The sequence below is a fragment of the Megascapheus bottae genome, chromosome 13 (genome assembly GCF_031878675.1).
Source record: "Megascapheus bottae isolate mThoBot1 chromosome 13, mThoBot2.hap1, whole genome shotgun sequence".
Classification (NCBI taxonomy): Eukaryota; Metazoa; Chordata; class Mammalia; order Rodentia; family Geomyidae; genus Megascapheus; species Megascapheus bottae.
The window spans coordinates 59109324-59133069 of NC_143521.1; the positions used below are offsets into that span (position 1 = coordinate 59109324).

Genomic DNA, 23746 nt, shown 5'->3' on the forward strand with positions numbered 1-23746 from the left:
AACAAACAAGCCCCAGAACTAGCACAATAAACAAACAAACAAAAAGAAGTACAACTTACCTGCATTTTTGAGGTCGAACCAGGTGAGCCAGCTCAGCAAACCTCCAAAGGGCAGCACGAAGACTTCGAGGGGCACCATTCTGAGTGTGTTTAAGGAGCAAGACGTTACATGTAAGAGTTATATGCACTTGTCATCAGAAGGGTAATGTGTAAAGGAAGATTCTCTTTAGCTATTCATTTCTATTTTCAGAGAAGAAGCTAAATGTGCAAAACATCTGGTTTTGAAGTCCAGAAAACTTCAATTATAAAGATATATGTTAAAAAATTAATTTAGCCATTTAAACTAATAAAATGAAGAACAAGTTTTTGGAGAAAAGTAAAACAAAGTTTCCTTTTCAAACACCATTTCCTCATAATATTTTATTTATTAACTTAAAAATAAAATTTTAAACACTGTTCCATACTGTGTTAAAGTACCATCTTTATGACAATGGAAAATAAAGGCCTACCTTTTTAATTTCCTTATAGAGTTCTAATTGTAGCCTTGGCAGATTAGAGTCCATCAAAGCCTACAAGGAGACAGAGATTTGTTTATGGAAGACACACTCACTCATGGTTCTGAAGAATGCTAAAAGGCAACCAAAATCTGAACTTGGGGGCAAAGTCAACTAGAATAGCAACTAAACTGGAAAACTATTTATGTATTTATTGGTGCAAGTTCTAGGGCTTACTCAAGCCCTGGCTGTTGTCTCTGAGCTCATTTGCTCAAGGACAGTGTCCACAATCTGAGCCACAACTCCACTTCCCAGTTTTGGTAACTAACTGGAGATGAGAGTCTCACAGGGAGTCTCACAGATTATCCTGCCCAAGCTGGCGGAGAATCATGATTCTCTGTAGCTAGGATTATAGGTGTGCGCCAACAAGGGCCCAGCTGAAAACTAAGATGCAAATGTATACAGAAATCACCCAACAGCAGGCGCGGTGGCTCACGCCTGTCATCCTCGCTACTCAGAAGGCTGAGTGGTTCAAAGCCAGCCTGGGCACTAAAGACTGTTGACACTCTTATCTCCAATTAACCACAAAACCAGAAGTGGCTCCAGGGGTAAGGTGGTAGCCTTGAGCTGAAGAGCTCAGGAACAACGCCCAGACCCAGAGTTCAAGGCCCATAACTGACCCCAAAAAAAAAAAAAAAAAAAAAATCACCAAACATATTTGACATCAGTCATTAAAAAGAACTTAATGTTAATTAAAATCAAATGCCAAGCCAGGCACAGTAGTTCACACCTGTAATCCTTACTACCCAGGAGGCTGAGATCTGAAGCTCCTGGTTCAAACCCAGCCGAAGCACTAAAGTCTGTGAGACTCTTATCTCTAATTAACCTCTAGAAAATGGGAAGTGGGGCTGTGGCTCAGGGAATAGGGCAGTAGCCTTGATCTGAAGAGCTCAGGGACAATACCCAAGCCCAGCGTTCAAGCTCCACAACTAACCAAAAAAAAAAAAAAAAATCAAATGCTACATAACAAAATTAAAATTAAAGCTCTCATGCTAAACCCTCAATAATCACTGATTCAAGTGACTGGCTGAAAGGTGAGAAGTGTACAACAGGCCAATGGTGTACCTATACACACACTGGCCCAGACTCCCTCATTCCACTGGGGCAGACTTATGGCCCAGAATCCTTTCTCTCTGCTGAAGATCGGGGCCTGGCTCTGGCAGGGATGCTCACAGCCTCCCTACAGCCCAGCCTATGCTACTGAGAAGACTCGGGGTCCTCAAAGCTTTATTGCCTGCCCTGCTCACTTCAGGGCTAAACCAGAAATAAGGTCCATGTGGCCACCTGGTAACTAAAGCTAACAGCTCTTGCCCCATTCTGGTCCTCTTCTAAAATGGCACCGCAAATGTGTGCCCAATGCACAAAGGAAATGTAACCCAGCCCTCCTGCCACCATGACATGCTGCACTCAGCCACTGAAACATAGCTCCTTCTGACCCAGTGGGCTAAGCCAGGCACATGTAAATAGCCTGCCTGCAAACCACACACCATGACATCGACACATTCAAGACAGAAGCATGTGAGGTGATGGCAGCTTTGCTTAGCTCTTACTTTTATAACTTTGTTGAGGCATTCATCAGCCACCATCCTGACATCGGACTCCGCATCATCACTACACAGCAGAAAAAGTTCCATAGCAATGCCCAGGAGTTTCTGAAATTCTGGAGAATTTCTAAGTATAAAAAAAGAAAAGACTGTCACAGCCAAGAGGAGCCTACAGAGAGATATGGTGACAAAATGAATCAAGTATCCAGAATTTTGCATGCAACTCTGAAATAGAAAAGGAAAGTTAAATGAAAATCAAGAAAATCTGAAATAAGTTGGTCTTTAATAGCTCATCAGTAGGACTGTGAAAAATACATCATCCAAAGAAAGATATTAAGTGGGGTAACACTTTCTTATTAGTATACATTAGCTATACAAGGGGGGGGATTCCATTATGACATTTCCACACATGTACTCACCAAATCCAATCAATTCCCCTTCCCCACTCTATTACTCTACTTGCCTCCCTCCTCATTTCCTAATTTAATTTCAAGAGGCTTCATTATTCTATATTTTTGCCAGGCTCCATCCCCTTTTGGATAATATTCACCCCCTTTCACTCTCATTAGCACAACCCCCAACACAGCCAGTTTTTCTCTTTGCCGTCTCTGCTAGACTCTTGTATTATCAGTATTCATAGTCTTCATTCAAGTTCTTAACTTTTTTTTTGTTTTGGTCAGTCTTAGGACCTGAACTCAGGGCCAGGGCATTGTCCTTGAGTTTTCTAAAGGCTAGTGTTCTACCACTTGAGCCACAGCGCTATTTCCACCTTTTTCTGTGTATGTGGCATCAAGGAATCAAACACAGTACTTCGTGAATGCTAGGTGAGCACTTTACCACCAGACCACGCTCCAAGCCCTCAAATTCTTACCTTTGTTAAGCCATGCTAGGTTGGTGCTCTCTTTTTAATCAGGCCTCCAGCTTTTCTGTATGTGTGTGCTAATACTGGGGCTTGTAGTCAGGGTCTGGACCCTGTCCCAATTTACTTAAGCATGTCTCTCACCACATTAAAATCCAATTTAAATAAAATTGAACTTTTTTTATGATGGTACTGAAGCATAAACTCAGAACCTGGGCACTAACGCTTAGCTTTCTCACTAAAGGCTGGTTTTTTACCATTTGAGCTACACCTCCACTTCTGATTGTATGGTGGTAAATTGGAGATTAAAGTCTCACAGACTTACCTGCCCCAGCTTGGCTTTGAACCATGATCTTCATACCATGGCTAGTTCTTTCTTGGCCTCCCTTGCCTGGATTATTGGCATGAGTTCTTGATGGTTGCCATTCTGACTATAGTTTTGGCACCTTTGTCAAGAATTAGGAGGTGGTAGAAGAGTGAAATTCTTTCTAGGTACTCTGCTCTATTCCACTGGTCTATGTATGTTTTTGTACTAGTACCAGGTTTGATTTGTCACTAGGGTTCTGCAGTGTAATTTGAAAGCAGGTACTGTGATACCCACAGTGCTGTTCTTTGTGCTCAGAGCTGTTTTGACTATTTGGGGTCTTGTATGCTTCCATATGAATGTTAGGGGGGGAGGGTAATGGGTACAGACATGTGAAAGGGTATCAATGCATGTGAATTAATGAACCTTCTATCTGGCAAATATCATGTAACCCTTTTACTAATTACAATAAAAAAATAAATTAAAAAAATGCATGTTAGGATTCTCAGGTAAAGAGTATCACTGGAATTTTGAAATGAACTGCATTGAATCTGTACACTTTAATAATATCAATTCTGCCAATCCATGAACAGGAGAGGCCTCTCCAATTTCTCATGCCTTCTTCAAATTCTTTCTTGGGTACTTAAAGATTTGTTTTGGGTTCTGGTGTTGGAGCTTCCACTCAGACTCACTTGTACGACTCAGCGTTTTTACTCAACTAGCACATTACCGTTTGAGTACACCTCGGTGTGCTGAGGTGGTTAATTGGACGTGAGTGTCATGGATTATCTTCCAAGCCTGGCCTGAATAAAGATCTTCAGTTCTCAGTCCCCTGACTAGCTAGGATTCTAGGTATATGCCACCAGCACTCACTTAATGTTTTCATTATAGAGGTCTTTCCGCTCCTTGGTTTATCCCTAAGCTTGCTTTTGTTTTGCTTGTAGGGGACTGAAAACATATACAGGGTATATTTAGGGCATTGTGGGGAAAATATATATTATTGCATATACAAAAAGTTCTGATTTTTTATAGGCTAACTTTATATCCTGCTACTTTGCCAAAAGTGTTTATTCAATCTAAGACTTTTCTGCTGGAGCTTCTAGGATTATATTTAGGATTAGTAGAGGATTATATTGTTTGCAAATAGGGATAATATGAGTTCTTCCTATTTCTTTTTTATCTTCTTGCCCTATGGCTCTAAGAATTCCAACACTATATTAAATATGAGTAAAATGAACCTTATGGTACCACTGGTGGGAATGGAAACTAGTAGAACCACTCTGGAGGGTAGTTTAGAGGTTCTTCAAAAAACTAAACATAAAGCCAGGTGCCAGCAGCTCTCATCTGTAATCCTTCAGTATTTCCTATATACCACTGCTGGCACAAAATCTGAAAACGGAGCTGATATTTCACACATGAAACAGCACAGGTTCAAACACATAAGAGTTGATCTAGCTGGGGTACAGTGGCTCACACCTATAAACTTAGCTACTCAGGAGGCTGAGATCTGAGGATCAAGGTTCAAAGCCAGCCTGGGCACAAAAGAACCTGAGACTCTTATCTCCTGTTAACCTCTATAACACAGGAAATGGGGCTTGGCTTGAGGGTAGAGAGGTGGCCTTGAGCTGAAAGAGCTTTGGAACAGCACCCAGGCCAAGTTCAAGCCCTATACCCAAAATAAGAGTTGATCTAAAACCACTTAGTAGCCTGGGTAGTGGAGGGCCCCCTGAGAGGGTCTTCCCATCTGCCTATCCCCTCCCCGACCTCCCTACCTCCCACCCCATCACCAGTGGCTCACATCGGTAACCCTAGCTCCTCAAGAGGCTGAGATGTGCAAATCATGGTTCATCAGCCAGAAGGAAAGGCGGTGAGACGCTTATCTCCAATAAACAACACGGAAAAAGCTGGAAGTCGTGTGGTAGCTCAGGTGGTAAAGCACTAGCCATGAGCAAAAGAAGCTCAGGGACAGTGCCTGGGCCCTGAGTTCAAGTCCTAGAACCAGCAAGTAAATAAAAGATAAGACCGCGTAGCTGACTTTTTATTTTTATTTTTATTTATTTATTTATTTTTTTTTTTTTGCCAGTCCTGGGCTTGAGCTCAGGGCCTGAGCACTGTCCTTGGGCTTTCTCAAGGCTAGAGCTCTACCACTTGAGCCTCAGCACCACTTCCGGCTTTTTTCTATGTATGTGGTACCAAGGAATCGAACCTGGGTCTTCATGCATGCTAGGCAAGCACTTTAACCACTAGGCCAAACTCCCGGCCCCGTAGCTGACTTTAGCTGTTATTGTAGGTGACATACAGAGGGGTTCCAGGTAATGAGTAATGAACACAATTCTTTTTCAATCATGTCTCCCCTCTGTGGCTTTCTCCCAGTTTTTCCCTCCTGTCCCCAAGACTACTTAGCTTCTATAGGAGGCAGAGATGGAACTCAAACCATTCCTCCCTACTTTTATCATAGTTGTCTACAATAGCATGCTCACGTGCCAGTGCTTATATTATTCTACACTGCAAGTAGATCTTTCCTTTCTTAAGTGGTTTAGATAAGTGATCCTGTCACAGCAACAAAATGTCTGGTAAATGCAACAAAGAAGCTACAAAAGAAGGGAAGGCTAGTTCACCTATTAGAAAGCTCAGCAACTGAGTCGGGGGCAGCAGCCGCTTGTGGCCTGCCAATCCCCAACTCAGATGAGCAGGCTCCACTACCAGGAACAGGGGGAGAAGCACAGGGTGACAAACGCTGCAAGCTTGCATGACAAGCACATCTCTGACAGTTGATAAACTCAGCAGTCTTGGACTGCTCTAATTACATGTAAAAATATCACACCAAACATGATTCTTTCAGTGGTTAGTAAGAGTGATTATTAAATAGAAACATGTTATCTAATTATCATAATGGCTGCAATTCTTGAATATAAATAAAAAGGCAATATTGCTCATTATACTATATTCTTAATATAGTCAGAAATATGGGCAAATAATCTTAGTAATCTTTTATGACAAGACCGCACTCCTCTATTTGTCCATTATGGCCTCAAACTTGAGATCATCTTGCTGCAGCACCAGTGCTAGGATGACAGACGTGCACAATCATACCCGTGATTTTTTAAAATATTTCTTAAAAGCAACTGGTGCCATAAGATGTAATGTACACAGTTTTTTCCATATATTTTTATTGTAATTAATAGAAGGGTTACATTATATTCACCAGATATAAGGTGCATTACTTCACAAACATTGATACCTTGGTCCCCATTTCCCTCCCCCCACCCCCGCCAAGATGTAATGTATACAGTTTTTATCTCCTCTAGCAAAGTCAGAATACAATTACCTGAGAGATTGTGCAACTATGTTTTCACATATTGTGAGACAATGATTCACACGGTCTTTCTTGGTGGCTGAGAGTTCCTTCTTTCTAGAAATTAAAAAAAAAAGAACAGAGAAAAGAAGTGAAGACGTGTTTCATTATCTACTTTATTCAATCAGTATTTCTTGTAATGAATCATTACAACTCTGCAAAGGATAGGGTAGAATCTGCACAGGGAGGCCGTGATGGGTTCATACAACCAGGGCACACCACAGGAAAATCTGCTAATGCCACAAAAGCAGCTTACTTTCCCTCATTCTAAAGAAATCAAGGGGGCCAGAAGCATGGCCTAGAGTGCTTGCCTGGCATTCATGAAGCTCTGAGTTTGATTCTTCAGTACCACATACACAGAAAAAGCCAGAAGCTAGGGCTCAAGTGGTAGAGCCCTGGCCTTGAGAAGAGATCCAAGGACAGTGCCAAGGCCCTGAGTTCAGCCACCAAGACTGGGGGGGAGGGAGGAACTGGTGCTGAAGCTGTAATCCTAGCTACCCAGAAAGTTGAGATCTGAGGATCAAGGTGTGAAGCCAGCAGGGGTAGACAAATTCAAGAAACTATTATCTCCAATTAATAAGCAAAAAGTCAGACTGGAGGTCTGGTTCAAGTGATAAGAGAGCCAGCCTTGAACAAAAAGCTGAGTGAAAGTATGAGATCCTGAGTTTAAGCCCCAGTGTGTGTACATACGCACAATCTGACTTCCTGGCATCTAGATTCAGACACGTGACCTAGTCCCACAGACGCAGTAGAACCCTGGTGACGGGTAATTCCTGTCTAACTTGCTTTCCCTGGGTATCTCCCCTTTAATCATCTTCCAATCAGAACAAATATGCCTAACACCCAGCTTGTTACACAGATAAATTCAATGGAACAATTGCAAAGCAACACAATAAATGACTATCGGAAGCTCAGGCCATGGAGACCTGACACCCTCATGAACCACTCACTTCCTTCAAGAGTACTGGGGCAGGCCAGACGTGGTGGCTCACACCTGCATTCTAGGTACTCTGAGGATCCAGATTCAAAGCCAGACCAGGGACTAAAAGACCGTGTGATTCATCTCCAATTAACCACCAGAAAACCAGAAGTGGTGCTGTGGTTCCAGTAGTAGAGCAACAGCCTTGAGCTGAAGAGCTCAGCAACAGCACCCAGGCTGAGAGTTTAAGCCCTATGACCAGTAGAAAAAGAAAAAAGTACTGTGCTGGGAGCTGGGAATGTGGCTTAGTGGTATAGTACTTCCCCAGCTTATATGATGCCCTGGGTTCAATGCCTCAGTACCACATACACAGAAAAGGTGCTGTGGCTCAAATGGTAGTAGAGCGCTACCTTGAACACAGAGGGGCTCAGGGACAGCACCTAGGCCTTGAGTTCAAGCCCCACAATGGGAAAAAATAAATAGATAAATGAACAAAGAATACTGTGATGGAATGATCCAACTGTCCTTCATTTTTGTGAGAGATAAACAAAATGTTATAGCCAGTCAACAGAAAACTACTTGGCCATAAAAAAAAAAGGGGGGGGGGGCGCGGGAGTTTGGCCTAATGGTAGCGTGCTTGCCTAGCATGCACAAAGACCCAGCTTTGATTCCTTGGTACCACATACATAGAAAAAGCCAGAAATGGTGCTGTGGCTCAAGTGGCAGAGTACTAGTCTTTAGGAAAAAGCTCAAGGACAGTGTTAATAGGAAACAATGACAAATTGGAATCAACTATGTTTGATTCAAAGACTTCAAAAATGACATTGGGGGCTGGAGTTTGGCGTAGTGGTAGAGTTCTTGCTTGCCTAGCATGCACGAAGACCCGGGTTCAATTCCTCGGCACCACATACATAGAAAAAAGCCAGAAATGGTGTGCTGAGGCTCAAGTGGTAGAGCTCTAACCTTGAGAAAAAGACCAAGGACAGTGCTCAGGCCCCTCAGTCCAAGCCCGGGACTGGCAAAAAAAAAAAAAAAAGACATTGGGCTGGGCATGGTGGCTCACCCTATAATCCTAGGTACACAGGAGGCTGAGATCTAAGGATCAAGGTTCAAAGCCAGCCCAGGCACTAAAGTCCACAAGACTCTTATCTCTAACTAATCACCAGAAAACCAGAAGTGGCGTTGAGGCTCAAGTGGTAGGGCAATATCCTTGAGCTGAAGAGCTCAGGAATAGTATCCAGTCTCAGAGTTCATGCCCCACAACCGGAAAGAGAGAGGGGGGGAGGAGAGGGGAGGGAGAGAGAGAGGAAGGAAGGAAGAAAGAGAGAGAGAGAGAAAAGAAAGACAGACATTGGGAAATCCATTTTTAGAACATTCTGAAACAAAACTAATCGTGAAAAACTGTTCAGTAATTTTGAGAGGCATATTCCTCAAAATGATAAACACAGAACTACCCTATAATCCAGCCATACCACTCTAGAGCATTTACCAATAGCATTACAAGTCAAGATATGCTAAAGACACTTGAAGCCAGCGCAGTGGCTCATGCCTGTAATCCTAGCTACTCAGGAGGCTGAGATCTGAGGATTGTGGTTCAAAGCCAGCCTGGGCACTGAAGTCCGTGAGACTCTTATCCCCAATTAACACTAGAAAATGGGAAGTGGCGCTGTGGCTCAAGTGGTAGGGCAATATCCTTGAGCTGAAGAGCCCAGAGACAATGCCCAGGCTCAGGGTTCAAGCCCCATGATCAACAAAAAAATAAAAAAGACATTTGCATATCCACGTTCATTGCTGTACTACTCACAATAGCCAAGTATGGAAACAGCCCAGATGCCTTAAAACAAGTAAGTGGGGGGCAGGGCATTTGGCCTAGTAGTAGAGTGCTTGCCTAGCATGCACGAAGACCAGGTTCAATTCCTCAGTACCACATACATAAAAAAAAAAAAAAAAAAAAAGCCCTGAGTTAAGGCTGGGGACTAGCAAAAAAAGAAATAATAATGACAAATGAGTGGATCAAGAAAAAGTGGTACATGTACATATGGAATTTTATTTACCATAATACTATTATATCACTTGTAGGGAAATGAATAGAGCAAATCTCACTAAGTAAGCCAGGCTGAGAGAGTGAAAATGGTACATGTGTTCTCTCATATGTGGAAACTCGATCTAAAATACAACTATGCATGATAACATATACAGGCTCAATGCATTTGCATACAAACTAATAAACTAAAGGAGGGTATACTTAGGGGAGGGATTGAAAGGCATAGCTCCTCTGACTTGAGTACTGGTTAGCAAAACAGGAAGTAGAGCTTTGAGAGGAACACAGGAAGGAGGGAAGGTAATTATTATACTCAATGTACATCATGTAGGGTACAACTACATAATAATAATAATAGTAATAGCCAGGCACAGTGGCTCACATCTGTAATCCTAGCTACTCAGGAGGCTGAGATCTGAAGATTACAGTTCAAAGCCAGCCTGGGCACTAAAATCTGTGAGACTCTGATCGCCAGTTAACCATTCAGGGACACCACCCAAGCCCAGAGTTCAAGCCCCACAACCAACAAAAATAATAATAATAATCATGTTCTCCTGGACTACTATATTAAAGCCTCTGTTACAGTAGCTCAGATTCTACCTACATTAACACAGCTATCAAGAAAAGTAAGAGAACGCCAGCTGTGTTAAAAATTTTGGGGAGCAAACTAAATCAGGTACCTATTAGGCAGGTGCCTATTACAAAGTGTGAATCTGCTCAAGGTCTTGAAGAACTGAACTCATGCATGCTCTCATATGGCAAGTCTATTACACTCGTGTCTAAAAAAGCTACAGGATAACCGAGGGGGAAAAAAGCTACACAAACACTAAACTCAATGGAGCTCACAACTTAATTAAAAGGACAGAAATATTTATTTGAGCCAGCGTTGGTGGCCCACACCTGCCATCTTAGCTACTTTAGGAGGCTGAGATCTGAGGGCAGTGAGTTCAAAGCCAGCCTGGGCCTGAAAGTCCATGAGATTCTCATTTTCAACTAATCACCAGAAAACTGGAAATGGTGTTGTGGCTCAAATGGTAGAGTGCTAGCCTTGAGCCGAAGAGCTCAGGGACAGAGTCCAGTCCTAGAGTTCAAGCCCCACAACTGACCAAAAATAAATAAATAAATAAATAAATAAATAAATAAATAAATAAATAAATAAAATATATTTATATATATAAATGATTTGAGAGCTGGGCATTGTTGGCTCATACCTGTAATCCTAGTTATTCAGGAGGCTAAGATCTAAGGATCACAATTCAAAGCAAGAGGGCAGAAAAGGCCCCATGAGACTCTTATTGCCAAGTAACCACTCAAAAACCCGAAGTGTCACTGTAGCTCAGGTGGTAGAGCATAAAAAGGCCCTGAGTTCAAGCCCCACAACCAACAAAAAAGAAAAAGAATGAAGAAAAAAAAAAGAAACATTAATGATGAGATTTTAGGCAAGACCAAATCTAAGCAGAACCTTCGCGACTGGAGCTTCTGCTGCTGGATCTGAAGGTGGCAGACTGGAAGATATGATTTCACTCTCCCAATTGCTACCGAAGGGGGAGCAGCCAGCTAACAGCCAGCATGTCCAAGTTGGTGGTAGCTGCCCACAGGAATAGGTCTCATCCATCTTCAAAAACTGGGACCATAATGCACCATCTATCTGGCAAATATCATGTAACTCTTCCATTAATTACGATAAAAAAATATGAAAAAAAAAACCAGGGACTAACTGCCTAGTGAAGGTGGTTCATATCTGTACTCCTGTCTACTCAGGAGGCTGAGATCTGAGAACTAGAGGTATGAAGCCAGACCAGACAGGAAAGTCCAGGAGATTCTTATCTCCAACTAACCACCAAAAAGCTAGATGTGGCTCAATGGTAGAGCACTAGTCTTGAGCACAAAAGCTCATACCCTAAGTTTAAGACCCCAGGACCAGTACATTTTTCCATTCAGGCTGTGACAAGAGTTCATGAGGCCTGTGTCAAAAGAAGCAACCTGTCAATATGCCAAATACCTCTGTGATTAAAAATTACTACAAAGGAGCCAGGTACTAGTGGCTTGTGCCTGTCATCCTAGCTACTCAGGAGGCTGAAATCTGAGGATCAAGGATCAAAGCCAGCCCAGGTACAAAAGAACCGGAGACTCTTATCTTCAGTTCACCTCTAGAAAATGGGAAGTAGGGCTTGGTTCAAGGGTAGGGTGGTAGCCTTGAGCTGAAGAGTTACAGGGACAGTGCCCAGGCCTAGGGGTAGGGCAGAAGCCTTGAGCTGAAGAGCTCAGGGACAGTGCCCAGGCTGAGTTCAAGCCCCATGACCTACAAAAAAAAAAGTCCAGCGCTCCCACCCCCCTCCCGTCCCTTCTCTCCTAAGTTTTTATCACTGGTCATGTTCACTGCTGGAAATCCAGGGCGTGAAACAGAGCTGGCACACCTGAGGCACTAGATGAAGAGGTCCCTTTCCAGGTCACCAAGTTCAGACCATGCCTGAATCCCCATTACCAGTAACCAAGAGTTCCCAGATCCCCTCAGCTCAGCACTAGGAGCATTGGGGCTCCTCAGCCCTGGGAAAGAGAAGTTACACCGCCTTGGCTACACAGGTGCCGGGAGGCACAGCACAACCTCTCAAATGAAGGCTGAAGGCTAGACAGAAATGCCACACTACTTAATAGCTCCCAAGAGACTAAATGACTGGCCCTGTTATCTCTAGCACACACCTCAGCTCAGGAGTAGATCTGAGATAACACAACACTAAACAATACCTTTTATTTCTCCCTCTGCTGTGAATAAGAGCAGAGTGTTCATCTGGAGGATGAACACTCGAAGATGGTTTAGCAAGTGGCTAGCCATGTGGAGTGAGGGAGAAGGAGAAGACACATGGCTAACACATCTAAAGGCAGAGACCTTCCCTGTACATGTCCAAAACTCCCATCTGAAGCCAGGTGCTGGTGGCTCCTGCCTGTAATTCCAGCTACTCAGGAGGCTGAGATCTGAGTATCATGGTTCAAAGCCACCTCCAATTAACCACCAGAAAACTAGAAGTGGCACTGTGGCTCAAAGTGGTAGAGTACTGGCCTCGAGCTGAACGGCTCAGGGCCAGCACCCAGGCCCAGAGTTCAAGCCCACGAACAACAACAAAAAAAAACTTAACTTCTGCCAGGCACCAGTTGCTCATGACTGAAATCCTAGCTATTCAGAAGGCTGAGGTTAAAAGACTGAACTGCAGTCAGGGAGAGTGGCCTAGTGGTAGAATGCTTGCCTAGCATGTATGAAGCCCTGAGTTCCATTCCTCACTACCACATACACAGAGAAAGTGGTGCTGTGGCTCAAGTGGTAGAGCACTAGCCTTGAGCAAAAAGTGTCCAAGGACAGTACCCAGGCCAAGTTCAAGCCCCAAGACTGGCAAAAAGAAAAAAGAAATAAAGTAAATAAAAGACTGAAGTGCAAACCAGCCTGGGTAGGAATTTCCCTGAGGCTCCAATAAACTACTCACAGAAGTAGAATAGAGACTCAAATGATAGAGCATTAGCCTTGAGCAAAAAAGCTCAGAAGGGGGCCAGGAGTTTGGCCTAGTGGTAGAATGCCTGCCTAGCATGCACGAAGATCTGGGTTCAATTTCTCGACACCACATCCATAGTAAAAAGCCAGAAGTGGTGCTCTGGTGCCTTAAGGAAAGCCCAGGGACAGTGCTCAGGCCCTGAGTTCAAGTCAAAAAAAAAACCCTAAACTTACTTCTACAATATAACACAGCAATTACTAAGGCCTTTATGTACTACTACAGGACAATGTCTACAACATATTAAGTGGGGAAAAAGTACTATCACCTGTACAAACAGAAAGGATGTATTTCAATGCTGGTTTCTACATTTGTAAATATGGAAAGACACAAAAATGATTTTTTTTTAAGGAAGTGAGACTAGAATTGGGAGGAAAGCTCTATTTTTCTAATGTACAGTGCTGCCTGAAGATATTTTCAGGACATATATGTGTAACTTATATAATCTTGTATAATAGTTAATAAAAGCAGCCAAAAATGCTCTCCCAAAAGCAGTATTACAAATCTGAGAAATTATTTAAGTTCTTTCAGAATACTGTAAAGCAGAAGCAATGTAACAACAGCGGGCAGGTTTGCTATTTGAGGTAAACTGTTGGAACTGCTGCCAATCCAGCTACGTAGAGCAGTGTGAACGGCTTCCTACCACCACCAGTTGCAGTCCTATTCAGATAGGTCACATAGTTAAAATAAAGGAAAACAAACAAAACACGGAAAGAACAGGATTTGTTCCAGCTGTGAAAAGAAAATAAATTTCTGACTTGTGAAAGAGTATAATTGTGACAAATAGGTACGGATATACAAACATAAAAATCCTGCCCAACAGAATGTCAGAGGAGAAAAGTAAAAAAGCAGTACGAATACATTTTAATCTAGATGTGGGCAAAGTACAGCCTGCCTGTTTTTAGGTAGTCCACAAGTGAAGGAAGTATTAACAGTGCAAATGTTTGGGAAGAGAGACAAGAGAGGCAAACAGGGAAAGGGAGAGAGAGATACAAAGAGAGAAAAGAAGAAATGAGCTGAGTGCCATGGCAGAATATGTAATACTAGCTACTCAGAAAGGTGAGATCTGAACATTGTGGTATGAAGCCTGCCCAGGCAGACAAGTCCATGAGATTCTTATCTCTAATTAACCAACAAAAGACTAGAAGTGCCAGTGGCTGAGATCTGAGGATCGTGGTTCAAAGCCAGCCTGGGCACTAAAAAGTCCATGACTCTTAGCTCCAATTAATCACCACAAAACTGGAAGTGGTGCTGCGGTTCAAGGGGTAGGGCAGTAGCCTTGTGCTGAAGAGCTCAAGGACAGCGCCTAGGCCCAGAGTTCAAGTCCCACAACAGACCAAAAAAAAAAAAAAAAAAAGACTAGAAGAAAAGGCATGGCTCAAGTGGTAGAATGCTAGCTGTGAACCAAAAAAAAAAAAAAAGTTTTAACAAGAACAGGTCACTCCAAATTCAAAGTTGTAGCCAGATACTGGTGGTTCACACCTATAATCCTGGCAACACAACAGGCTGAGACCAGGGCCTGGGAGTTTAGCCTAGTAGTAGAGAGCTTACCTAGCATGCATGAAGACCCAGATTCGATTCCTCAGTACCACAAACAGAAAAAAGCCAGAAGTAGTGCTGTGGCTCAAATGGTAGAGCTCTAGCCTTGAGAAAGCCCAACACAGTGCTCGGGCCCTGAGTTCAAGGCCCAGGACTGGCAAAAAAAAAAAAAAAAAGGCTGAGACCTGAGGGTCACAGTTCAAAGCCAGCCTGGGCAGGAAAAACTCTTATCTCCAATTAACTACTGGAAAGCTGGAAGTGAAACTATGGCTCAAAGTGGTACAGCACTAGCCTTGAGACAGTCTTGAGTTCAAACCCTATAACCACAACAACTACACCTTCGTTCTTGCACAAAAGGAAAAAAAAATGTAGTCAACACTGCTGGTTCACATCTATAATCCTAGCTACTCAATAATCTGAGATCTGAGGATTTCAGTTCCAGCCCAGTCAGACTCTTATCTCTGATTAAATACTAAAAAGCTGCAAGTGGAGTAGTGGCTCTCCAGTGACAGAGTGGTAGCCTTGAGCACAAAAGCTCAGAGACAGTACCCAGACTCTCTAAGTACAAACTACAAGACACACATAGAAACATACATCCACACATACATCATACACACACATACATCACAGTTCCGTAACATGAAAGTGTTGTGCACATTCATTCACTTACACATTGTCTGTCTGTAGCTGCTTTCACACCACAATGGGTCAAAGCTGAGTATCTACTGTAGAGATACATGCACAAAGCCAGAAGTACTTACTGTCTGACCATTGACACAGTAAGTTTGTTAAGGTTGGTGGACTAGAAGACCTAAAAATGTCATCATTTTCCAATTAATCTACAAATTCAATACAATGGCAACCAGACTTTCAGTGGACTTCTTTGTAAAAACTGACAGATAGGGAAATGCAAGGTTCTCCATATTACTGAATAATATTGAAAACAACGAACTGGAGAACTCACATTTCATCAACTGAAACCCACACAACCTTCAGTAATCAACATTGCATACAGTACTGGCCTAAGACAGACAGACACATCAATGGACTAGAAACACAAAAACAAATCTATATAATAGGGGCAATTAATTTTCAACAAGGGGCCAACATAACTGCTAGTCCTCAAACAGGGAGGCTATCAGCATTTCCCCCTCTGCCTCCAGAACATAAGAAACACCCTTGCTCACATAGCCTCGTACTCCACCATGGCTCTCTTCAGGCCTTCACTCAAAAGCCATCATCTTAGTAGACATTCCCTGACATCCTGTCCAAAACATCAATATGTATTAGCCCTGCCATGTCCTAGTGCCTTTCCCTGCTTTGCTGATCCTTTTCAGGTTTTATTAACACATTATACATTTTACTTCTCCATCTTGCTTACGATCTACCCCTATCCTTAGAAAGCTTCATATGGGCATAGATTTGTCCCTGCAGAGCCCTGCTCTAGAACAGTACCCAACATCCAGAGATGGTGAGTGAACAAGTGGAGGAAAATTAGATGAGAATCTGAAGGTGAATGGAAAAGTGTCAAAGACAAATGTCAATTGCTTCTTAATTACTAGGCCCTCCACACATGCCAGGCTTGCAGAGCTAGCCAACCCCAGAACAGCATTCTACATCTCAAGCAGAGAGCAGGCACTTAGCTATTTCAACAGAAACCCACGCATGTGGTACTATAGCTTTATGCAACAGAACAAAAGCCATAAAAATAGAACAGACACTTTCTAAACTGTTTGGCCAGTCTTGCTTTTGGAAAAGGACTTTTCAGCGGAAACATTAAAACAAAATGCCAAGATCTAAACTTACAGCAGTGAGTTACTTGTGATTAGCGAACATCCATTTTCCCAACAGCAAACTACACAGAAATATACATATGAATAAAATGCATACCAGTATACAATCAAGTACATATTATCATATATACTATAGTCAATGCCTATAAATCCTAGCTACTTAGGAGGCAGAGATCTTAAAATCACAGTTCCATGCCAAGCCTGACAGAAAAGTTCAAGAGACTCATCTCCAATTAACCAGAAAAAATCAGACTGGAGACACAGTTCAAATAGTAGAGTACTAAACCATGAGCAAAAAAAGCCAAGCAGATCACAAAGCCCTGGGTTCAGGACTCATACCAGCACACACAAAAAAATCTGTGTGTGTGTCTGTCCGTCTGTTGTGGAACCTGAATTCTAGGCCTGGACACTTTCCCTGAGCTCTTCAGCTCATAGCTACCGCTCTACCCCTTGAGCCACAGCGTCACTTCCGGTTTTCTGGTTAATTAGCATTAACCTTTTAAGTTAAAGATTGGGTTTCACAATATCTGAGATAAGAGTCTCACAAACTTCCGAGCCCAGGCTGGCTTTGAACTGCGATCCTGTGATCTCAGCCCCCTGAGTAGCTAGGTTTAGAGGCATGAGCCACCAGAGCCCTGCTGAAAACATCTTAATATTCATATGCACAGATTATATCCACAAAGATGTGTAAGTACAGCATTTGCATTAGGAACAGAACTAGGTACTGTGTCATTGTCATTATTACCCTTTTCTAATTTAGCAATCCGTGTATTACATGTATAAAAATAATAAAAGTAAATGTGTGTTTGAAGGTGGACAGCCCTGCTCAGTGCTTACAGGAGACACGTGCAATGTGGGAACAACCCTACCACTCAGAGACAGCACTACATAAGACTCCAGGTGGGCTGACTAGAAATTAACTTGTGTGGAAATAAGTCAAAATATACTTTTAGTTCCTGCAGTTAGTGAAACAAGTTTTCCACCTCTTGGAAGCAAAAGATAACCCTAAGTTTTATTCTATCCAATAAGCCACCACATGTCCCTGATCATTCATTTCTAATTAAGGTAGGAAGACAATGACCAGATCAGAAACATAAACAAGAAAGATTACCAACAGTGAACGGGCGTTACTAGTGACATTTCTTCAGGAGACTGCTTCCTGAAATCTCCTTATGAACTGGACAGACTGACATTCCAAATAAAACGCCAAACAGATGAAAGTCTCAAAAGTGGAGACGGAACACCTCCACAGTCCACACACCAATTTCCAGGAAAACGCTCGAGTTCTCTCTCCCTACCTCTCCCCCCTCCCTTCCTCCTCTTCCCCTCTCTCTCGCCCACTCCCTGCCCGGGCCCCCAGTGAGAACAAGAGGCCCCCAAGGGCGCCCCCAGCTCTGTCGCCGGCACACCTGAGAACCCCCCACGTTCCCCTAAGCCTGGCTGCGAGGTCTGTGAAAGAAATGCACGCCTCGTTCAGCTCCAGTGGCTCCGCGGTCGTTGGCAGGGAAAACAGGCAACGAACTTCAGTCAACTCCACGAGTGTCACCGTGCTCCTCCTGCCAGCCACCCTCGTCCCACTGGGCCCCTGCCGAAAACCTCGCTCCCACGCTGACAACAGCCGTGGCCGGACGCCTGCGGGGACCCCCGCCCGCCCTCCCGGAGCCGAGGCCGCCGGGCAGCATGATGTCATCCCTCGTCCCCGCAGCGCTCTCCCGCCCCGCGCCGGGCTCCGGAGCAGCCGGCTCCGCAGCCTCCCCGCCCCAGTTTCGCTTCCCTCACTTCCCATGCAGGGAAGGGAGCGGGGCTGCGGCGCCGCTCCCGGAGGAGGGCTCCGGACCCGGCAGGCAGGCGCACGGTGGGAGAGCGCGCAGGCGGGGACGCCCGGGCCGTGGACGCCCGGGCAGGGACTCCAGGCGGGGACGCCCGGGCCGTGGACGCCCGGGCAGGGACTCCAGGCGGGGACGTCGGGGCCGAGGACGCCCGGGCGGGGACCTCCCAGCGGGGACGCCCGGGCCGGGGACGCCCTGGTCGTGGACGCCCGGGCAGGGACTCCAGGCGGGGACGTCGGGGCCGAGGACGCCCGGGCCGGGGACGTCCGGGCCGGGGACGCCCTGGTCGTGGACGCCCGGGCAGGGACTCCAGGCGGGGACGTCGGGGCGAGGACGCCCGGGCGGGGACCTCCCAGCGGGGACGCCCGGGCCGGGGACGCCCTGGCCGTGGACGCCCGGGCAGGGACTCCAGGCGGGGACGTCCGGGCCGAGGACGCCCAGGCAGGGACTCAGGCCGGGACCTCCCGGCGGGGCCTCCGCGCAGCCCCCCGGGGACTCCCAGGCGGCGGACCCCGGCGTGGCGTGGCGGCGGCGCTCCGGGGCGGGGCTGCGCTGCCGCCCGGGACTCACGGTCGGGGCAGCGACTCCTCAGCCACGGTCGGGCCGGGCGGCGGCGGTGGCAGTGGTGGCGGTGGCGGTGGCGGCTGCGCCTGCGGCGGCTGCTGAAGCGGCGGAGGCGGCGGCGGCTGCTGTTGCTGCTGCTGCTGCTGCTGGAACGACTTCAGGGACTCGAAGGCCTTCATCAGCTTTTCCAGGGTCGCCATGGTGGCCTCCCGCCCCGCGGGGCGGCCCCCAGCGGCCTCGAACCGATTAGCGCGACGCGGCGCCGCTCAGCAGCGCAGCAATGAATGGGGCAGGGCGCCGCGGGAAGTAGCGGGACACAAGTGCCCGGCCATCTTGAGCCTGTCCCGACAGCCCCTGCGGAGTCCTACGTCCAGCGACGCGGCCCGGCGGAGGCGGGACCACGCCGGACCGACGGCGGTCTCCGCCAATGGCCTGCTTTGGAGGCCAGCCAGCTCATCACCCGCAGCTCCCACCACCCCGCAGCGGAGCCCAGCCTCGGACGGGGCGGGGCGGGGGCGGGAGAGACGGGAAGGGGCGGGGCTACGCGACTGGACCAGAAGAACGGAAGTGGGGGAGCCCGCCGGCCTCGTAGGGGGCGGGGCGGGCGGGAGAGACGGGAAGGGGCGGGGCTACGCGACTGGACCAGAAGGACGGAAGTGGGGGGGACCCACGGCCTCGTAGGGGGCGGGGCGGGGCGGGGCCTGAGGCGGGCGGCGCGAGGCTCCGCCCCGCGTGGGAAGCCTTCCTCTCTTGCGGTCGGCTCGCAGGCCCAGCGCTGGAGGTCGTCCCCGCGCTCGGTTACTCACCGGTGGCCGAGGCGAGGTGGGGCGGTCTGGGGTGCAGGCTTCCTGCCTGGAGAGGAGCGGTCCCTGCGGCACGCACCGCCCTCTGGACTGGCCCGCCGCGGGCCGGGGCCTGGCACGCTCAGGGTGGGGCCGGGGGCTGGCACGCTCAGGGTGGGGCCGGGGGCTGGCACGCTCAGGGTGGGGCCGGGGGCTGGCACGCTCGGGGTGGGGCCGGGGGCTGGCACGCTCGGGGTGGGGCCGGGGGCTGGCACGCTCGGGGTGGGGCCGGGGGCTGGCACGCTCGGGGTGGGGCCGGGGGCCGGCACGCTCGGAGTGGGGCCGGGGGCCGGCACGCTCAGGGTGGGGCCGGGGGCCGGCACGCTCAGGGTGGGGCCGGGGGCCGGCACGCTCGGGGTGGGGCCGGGGGCCGGCACGCTCGGGGTGGGGCCGGGGGCCGGCACGCTCGGGGTGGGGCCGGGGGCCGGCACGCTCGGGGTGGGGCCGGGGGCCGGCACGCTCGGGGTGGGGCCGGGGGCCGGCACGCTCGGGGTGGGGCCGGGGGCCGGCACGCTCGGGGTGGGGCCGGGGGCCGGCACGCTCGGGGTGGGGCCGGGGGCTGGCACGCTCGGGGTGGGGCCGGGGGCTTCTGTGATGATCACCGCTTTTATTTATTTATTTATTTATTTATTTTATTTTTTGGTCAGTCCTAGGCTTGAGCTCAGGGCCTGAACACTATCTTTGGATTTTTTTCTCAAGACTAGAACCCTACCACTTGAGCCACAGCACCACTTCTATGTATGTGGTACTGAGGAATTGAACCTAGATCTTTGTGCATGCTAGGCAAGCACTCTACCACTAGGCCACACTCCTGACCCTGATCACTGTTTTTAAAAGGCAATATTTTTTTAGTTTGACATAGTCCAAAAAGAGCAATGAAGGATTCAATATGTTGGGCAATTTGGCATGGTATCTTCAAAGTTTTAAAACATGGACAGGGCCTGAATGCAAACACACTTCCAGTGATGAATCCTAGAACAACCAGGAATGTGTGCCAGTCATTTATTAGCAACCTTGAGACAGAAAAAAAAAAACATATAAACAACTGATTAGTTAAATGAATCATGACATAGTCCTGAGATGGAAAGCCAGGCAGTTGTAAGCATTCCTAGAGTTCAACACAACATTCACAGATCTATGACACATTAGTAGATTACACTTCTGTGTATAACAAGACAAGTACAATCCTTTTTTAAGAAAGAGGAAAATGGACTGGGCCGTGGCTCATAGGGTAGAGAACTTGTCTAGCAAATTTGACACCCTGAGTTCCATCCTGAGTACCACTAAGGTTTCCCTAGGACAGTTTTACACATTCAAGTAATGTACTGTCTTCATAACCCCATTACTCTCTCCAGTCTCTCTTCCTCCTTTATTGATTCCCTTCCTCTTTCTCTAATAGCACACCCCTTTCACTTCTTTCCCTTTTTTTGTTCTTGATGGCACTGAGGGCTTTTTTTGGTTTTTATTTTTTGGTTTTTGCTAGTCCTGGTCCTTGAGCTCAAGGCCTGAACACTGTCCTTGTGGTATAGTACCATTACACCATTCCTCTACCCCCCCTCCCCTTTTTTTTTGGTCAGTTGTGGGGCCTGAACTTAGGGCATGAGCACTGTCCTGAGCTCTTTTGCTCAAGGCTAGCATTCTACCATTTTGAGCCACAGCTCCACTACCACTTTTTTTTTTTTTGCCAGTCCTGGGCTTGAGCTCAGGGCCTGAACACTGTCCTTGGACTTTCTCAAGGCTAGAGCTCTACCACTAGAGCCTCAGCACCATTTCCGGCTTTTTTCTATATATGTGGTACCAAGGAATTGAACCCGGGTCTTCATGCATGCCTGGCAAGCACTTTAACCACTAGGCCAAACTCCCAGCCCCCCCCCTTTTTTTTTTTTGCCAGTCCTGGGACTTGTACTCAGATCCTGGGCATTGTCCTTGACCTTTCCCACCCCCCCTCAAGGCTAGGACTCTACAAGTTGAGCCATAGCACCACTTGTAGCTTTTTCTGTGTATGTAGTACTAAGGAATTGAACCCAGGGCTTTGTGCATGCTAGACATGCACTCGACCACTAGATGAAATTCCTGGCCCCACTACCAATTTTTGAGTGATTAATTGGAGAGAGAATCTCACAGACTTTTCTTGCCAGGCTGACTTAAAACTCCTAACTAGCTAGGATTACAGGAATAAGCCATTGGCACCCAGCACCTCTAGGTCTTTTTTTTTTTTTAAATACTGTTGTGGAGCTTGAACTCTGGGCCTGGGAGCTATCCCTGAGCTCTTCAGCTCACAGTGCCACTTCCAGTTTTCTGGTGGTTAATAGGAGATGAGTCTCACGGACTTCTGTGCCTAGGCTGGTTTCAAACCATGATCCTCAAATCTCACCCCCTGAGTAGCTAAGATTACAGGCGTGCACCACCAGCTCCCAGTCCTCTAGCCCTTTTTCATACTGGGATCTTGCTTTCAGTCTGGTGCACCCCTAAACCATGACCCTCCTGCTCTCAGCCTCCCGTGTTGCTTGGAAATATGAGGGCACCACCATGCCCATCTGCTGGGGAGGTCTCATGAACTTGTCTACCTGGAGTGGCCTCAAACCATGACCGTCTTAATCTCAGCTTCTCAAGTCACTAGAATAACAGGCACAAGAAACTAATAGCCATCTGCTTCTTTTTTTATTTATTTTTGTTGTTCTGACCCTAGGACTTGAACTCAGGGCCTGGTTGCTGTTCCTGAGCTTTTATACTCAATACTACTGATCTACCACTTGATCCATAGTTGACTTCTGGCTTTTTGATGGACATGAGTCTCACACTTTCCTGTCCAGGCTGCCTTCGAAACCAGGCAGATCTCAGCCTCCTGAGTAGCTAGAATTACAGGGGTGAGCCACTGACACACAGCTTATTCCTTCTTTTTAACTCTAGATTCCACGTAGTAGATAGAACATACGCTACTTCTCCTGCCTTGGAGTTTTCGTAGTCTCACAGTAGTATGTTTGAGTATATAGGGAAAGATAAGCTTGCCTGTTCAGAGGTGTCCTTCAGGCAGTAGTCTGGCTCAGCAGGAAGGACTCAAGACACTTGCCAACATGTTCTGGAAGTCCTGAAAAACAAATTCTCTAAGGGAGAAGTTCTCTATATGAGAAGCAGTGTTTCTACCTACGAAACTGCTGCCTCCACCTGAAACCTCCCTCTGCTTTGTGATTGGACAGATGATCCTGTTCCCGTACAATTCCCTGTAAAGTAATATCAGGGACTGCCATGGTCCTGACAGTATGGGCAGCCAGGCCTGGCACTGACACGAGTCCCACGGGATGATGAATGAACACTTAGAAAACAAGCTGCTCATTCCTGATGACCTATATTTTCCCAGTTCAATCTACTGTATGCCTACCTTGTGTGTTTGTCATTATCTGGGCTTAGTTACCAGTCTTATCTGTATGTGTGTGCTAGTACTGGGGCTTGAACTCTAGGGCTGAACGTTGTCCCTGAGAATGCTAGCATTCTGCCACGTGGGCACTATTCCACTTCTGGACTTGTATGGTTAATTGAAAATACAAGTCTCCCAGGCTTCTCCTGCCCCGGTCGGCTCCAAGCATGTATCCTTAGAGCTTAGCCTCCTGAGTAACTAGGACAATAGGCACAGGCCACCAGTGTTCAGCTTGTATTGCTTTTCATCAGGTTATGAAACTAGTTTTTAGACACCTACCCTTCTCTAAACTCCAAGAGGTCCACATGTGAAATCCAGTGTCTCGTTCCTGTATACAAAAGAAAGAGATATGATGACAAGACAACACTTTGGCAAAATTTCAGACATCTTACAGCAAAAACATGTGCTTTAAGTTTTACAGATAAACAACTCTAGGGTAGGGGAGGAGGCGTGCACAACTACCACTCCATCCTGGTCAAGCATGACCTTGTCCACGTTAGTTAGGTCCTCATGTTGGGAGGGCTCTGGAGAGGTTATCACGGTCAGGAAAAGCAGGTCATCACTGCTTGCTGAGTAGTCTGTCCTGAAATGACTCCATTTTTCCTCAGGAGTAATTTCAGTCCCTCATCATAATTAATGTTCATCAATAC

At 46.7% G+C, this 23746-nt stretch overlaps 1 protein-coding gene across 1 annotated transcript in view; it reads right to left on the bottom strand.

The window, feature by feature from the left end:
• Nucleotides 1-19161, bottom strand: part of Htt (huntingtin) — a 111560-nt gene extending 92399 nt beyond the window's left edge. Inside the window, exons 1-5 of the mRNA XM_090343888.1 lie at nucleotides 18846-19161; nucleotides 6589-6672; nucleotides 2104-2224; nucleotides 509-568; nucleotides 60-139 (exon numbers count right to left, since the gene is read on the bottom strand). Coding sequence (XP_090200014.1) covers nucleotides 60-139; nucleotides 509-568; nucleotides 2104-2224; nucleotides 6589-6672; nucleotides 18846-19039 — 539 coding nt within the window. The 5' untranslated portion in view covers nucleotides 19040-19161. The remainder of the gene's footprint in view (nucleotides 1-59; nucleotides 140-508; nucleotides 569-2103; nucleotides 2225-6588; nucleotides 6673-18845) is intronic.
• Nucleotides 19162-23746: the final 4585 nt, after the last annotated feature.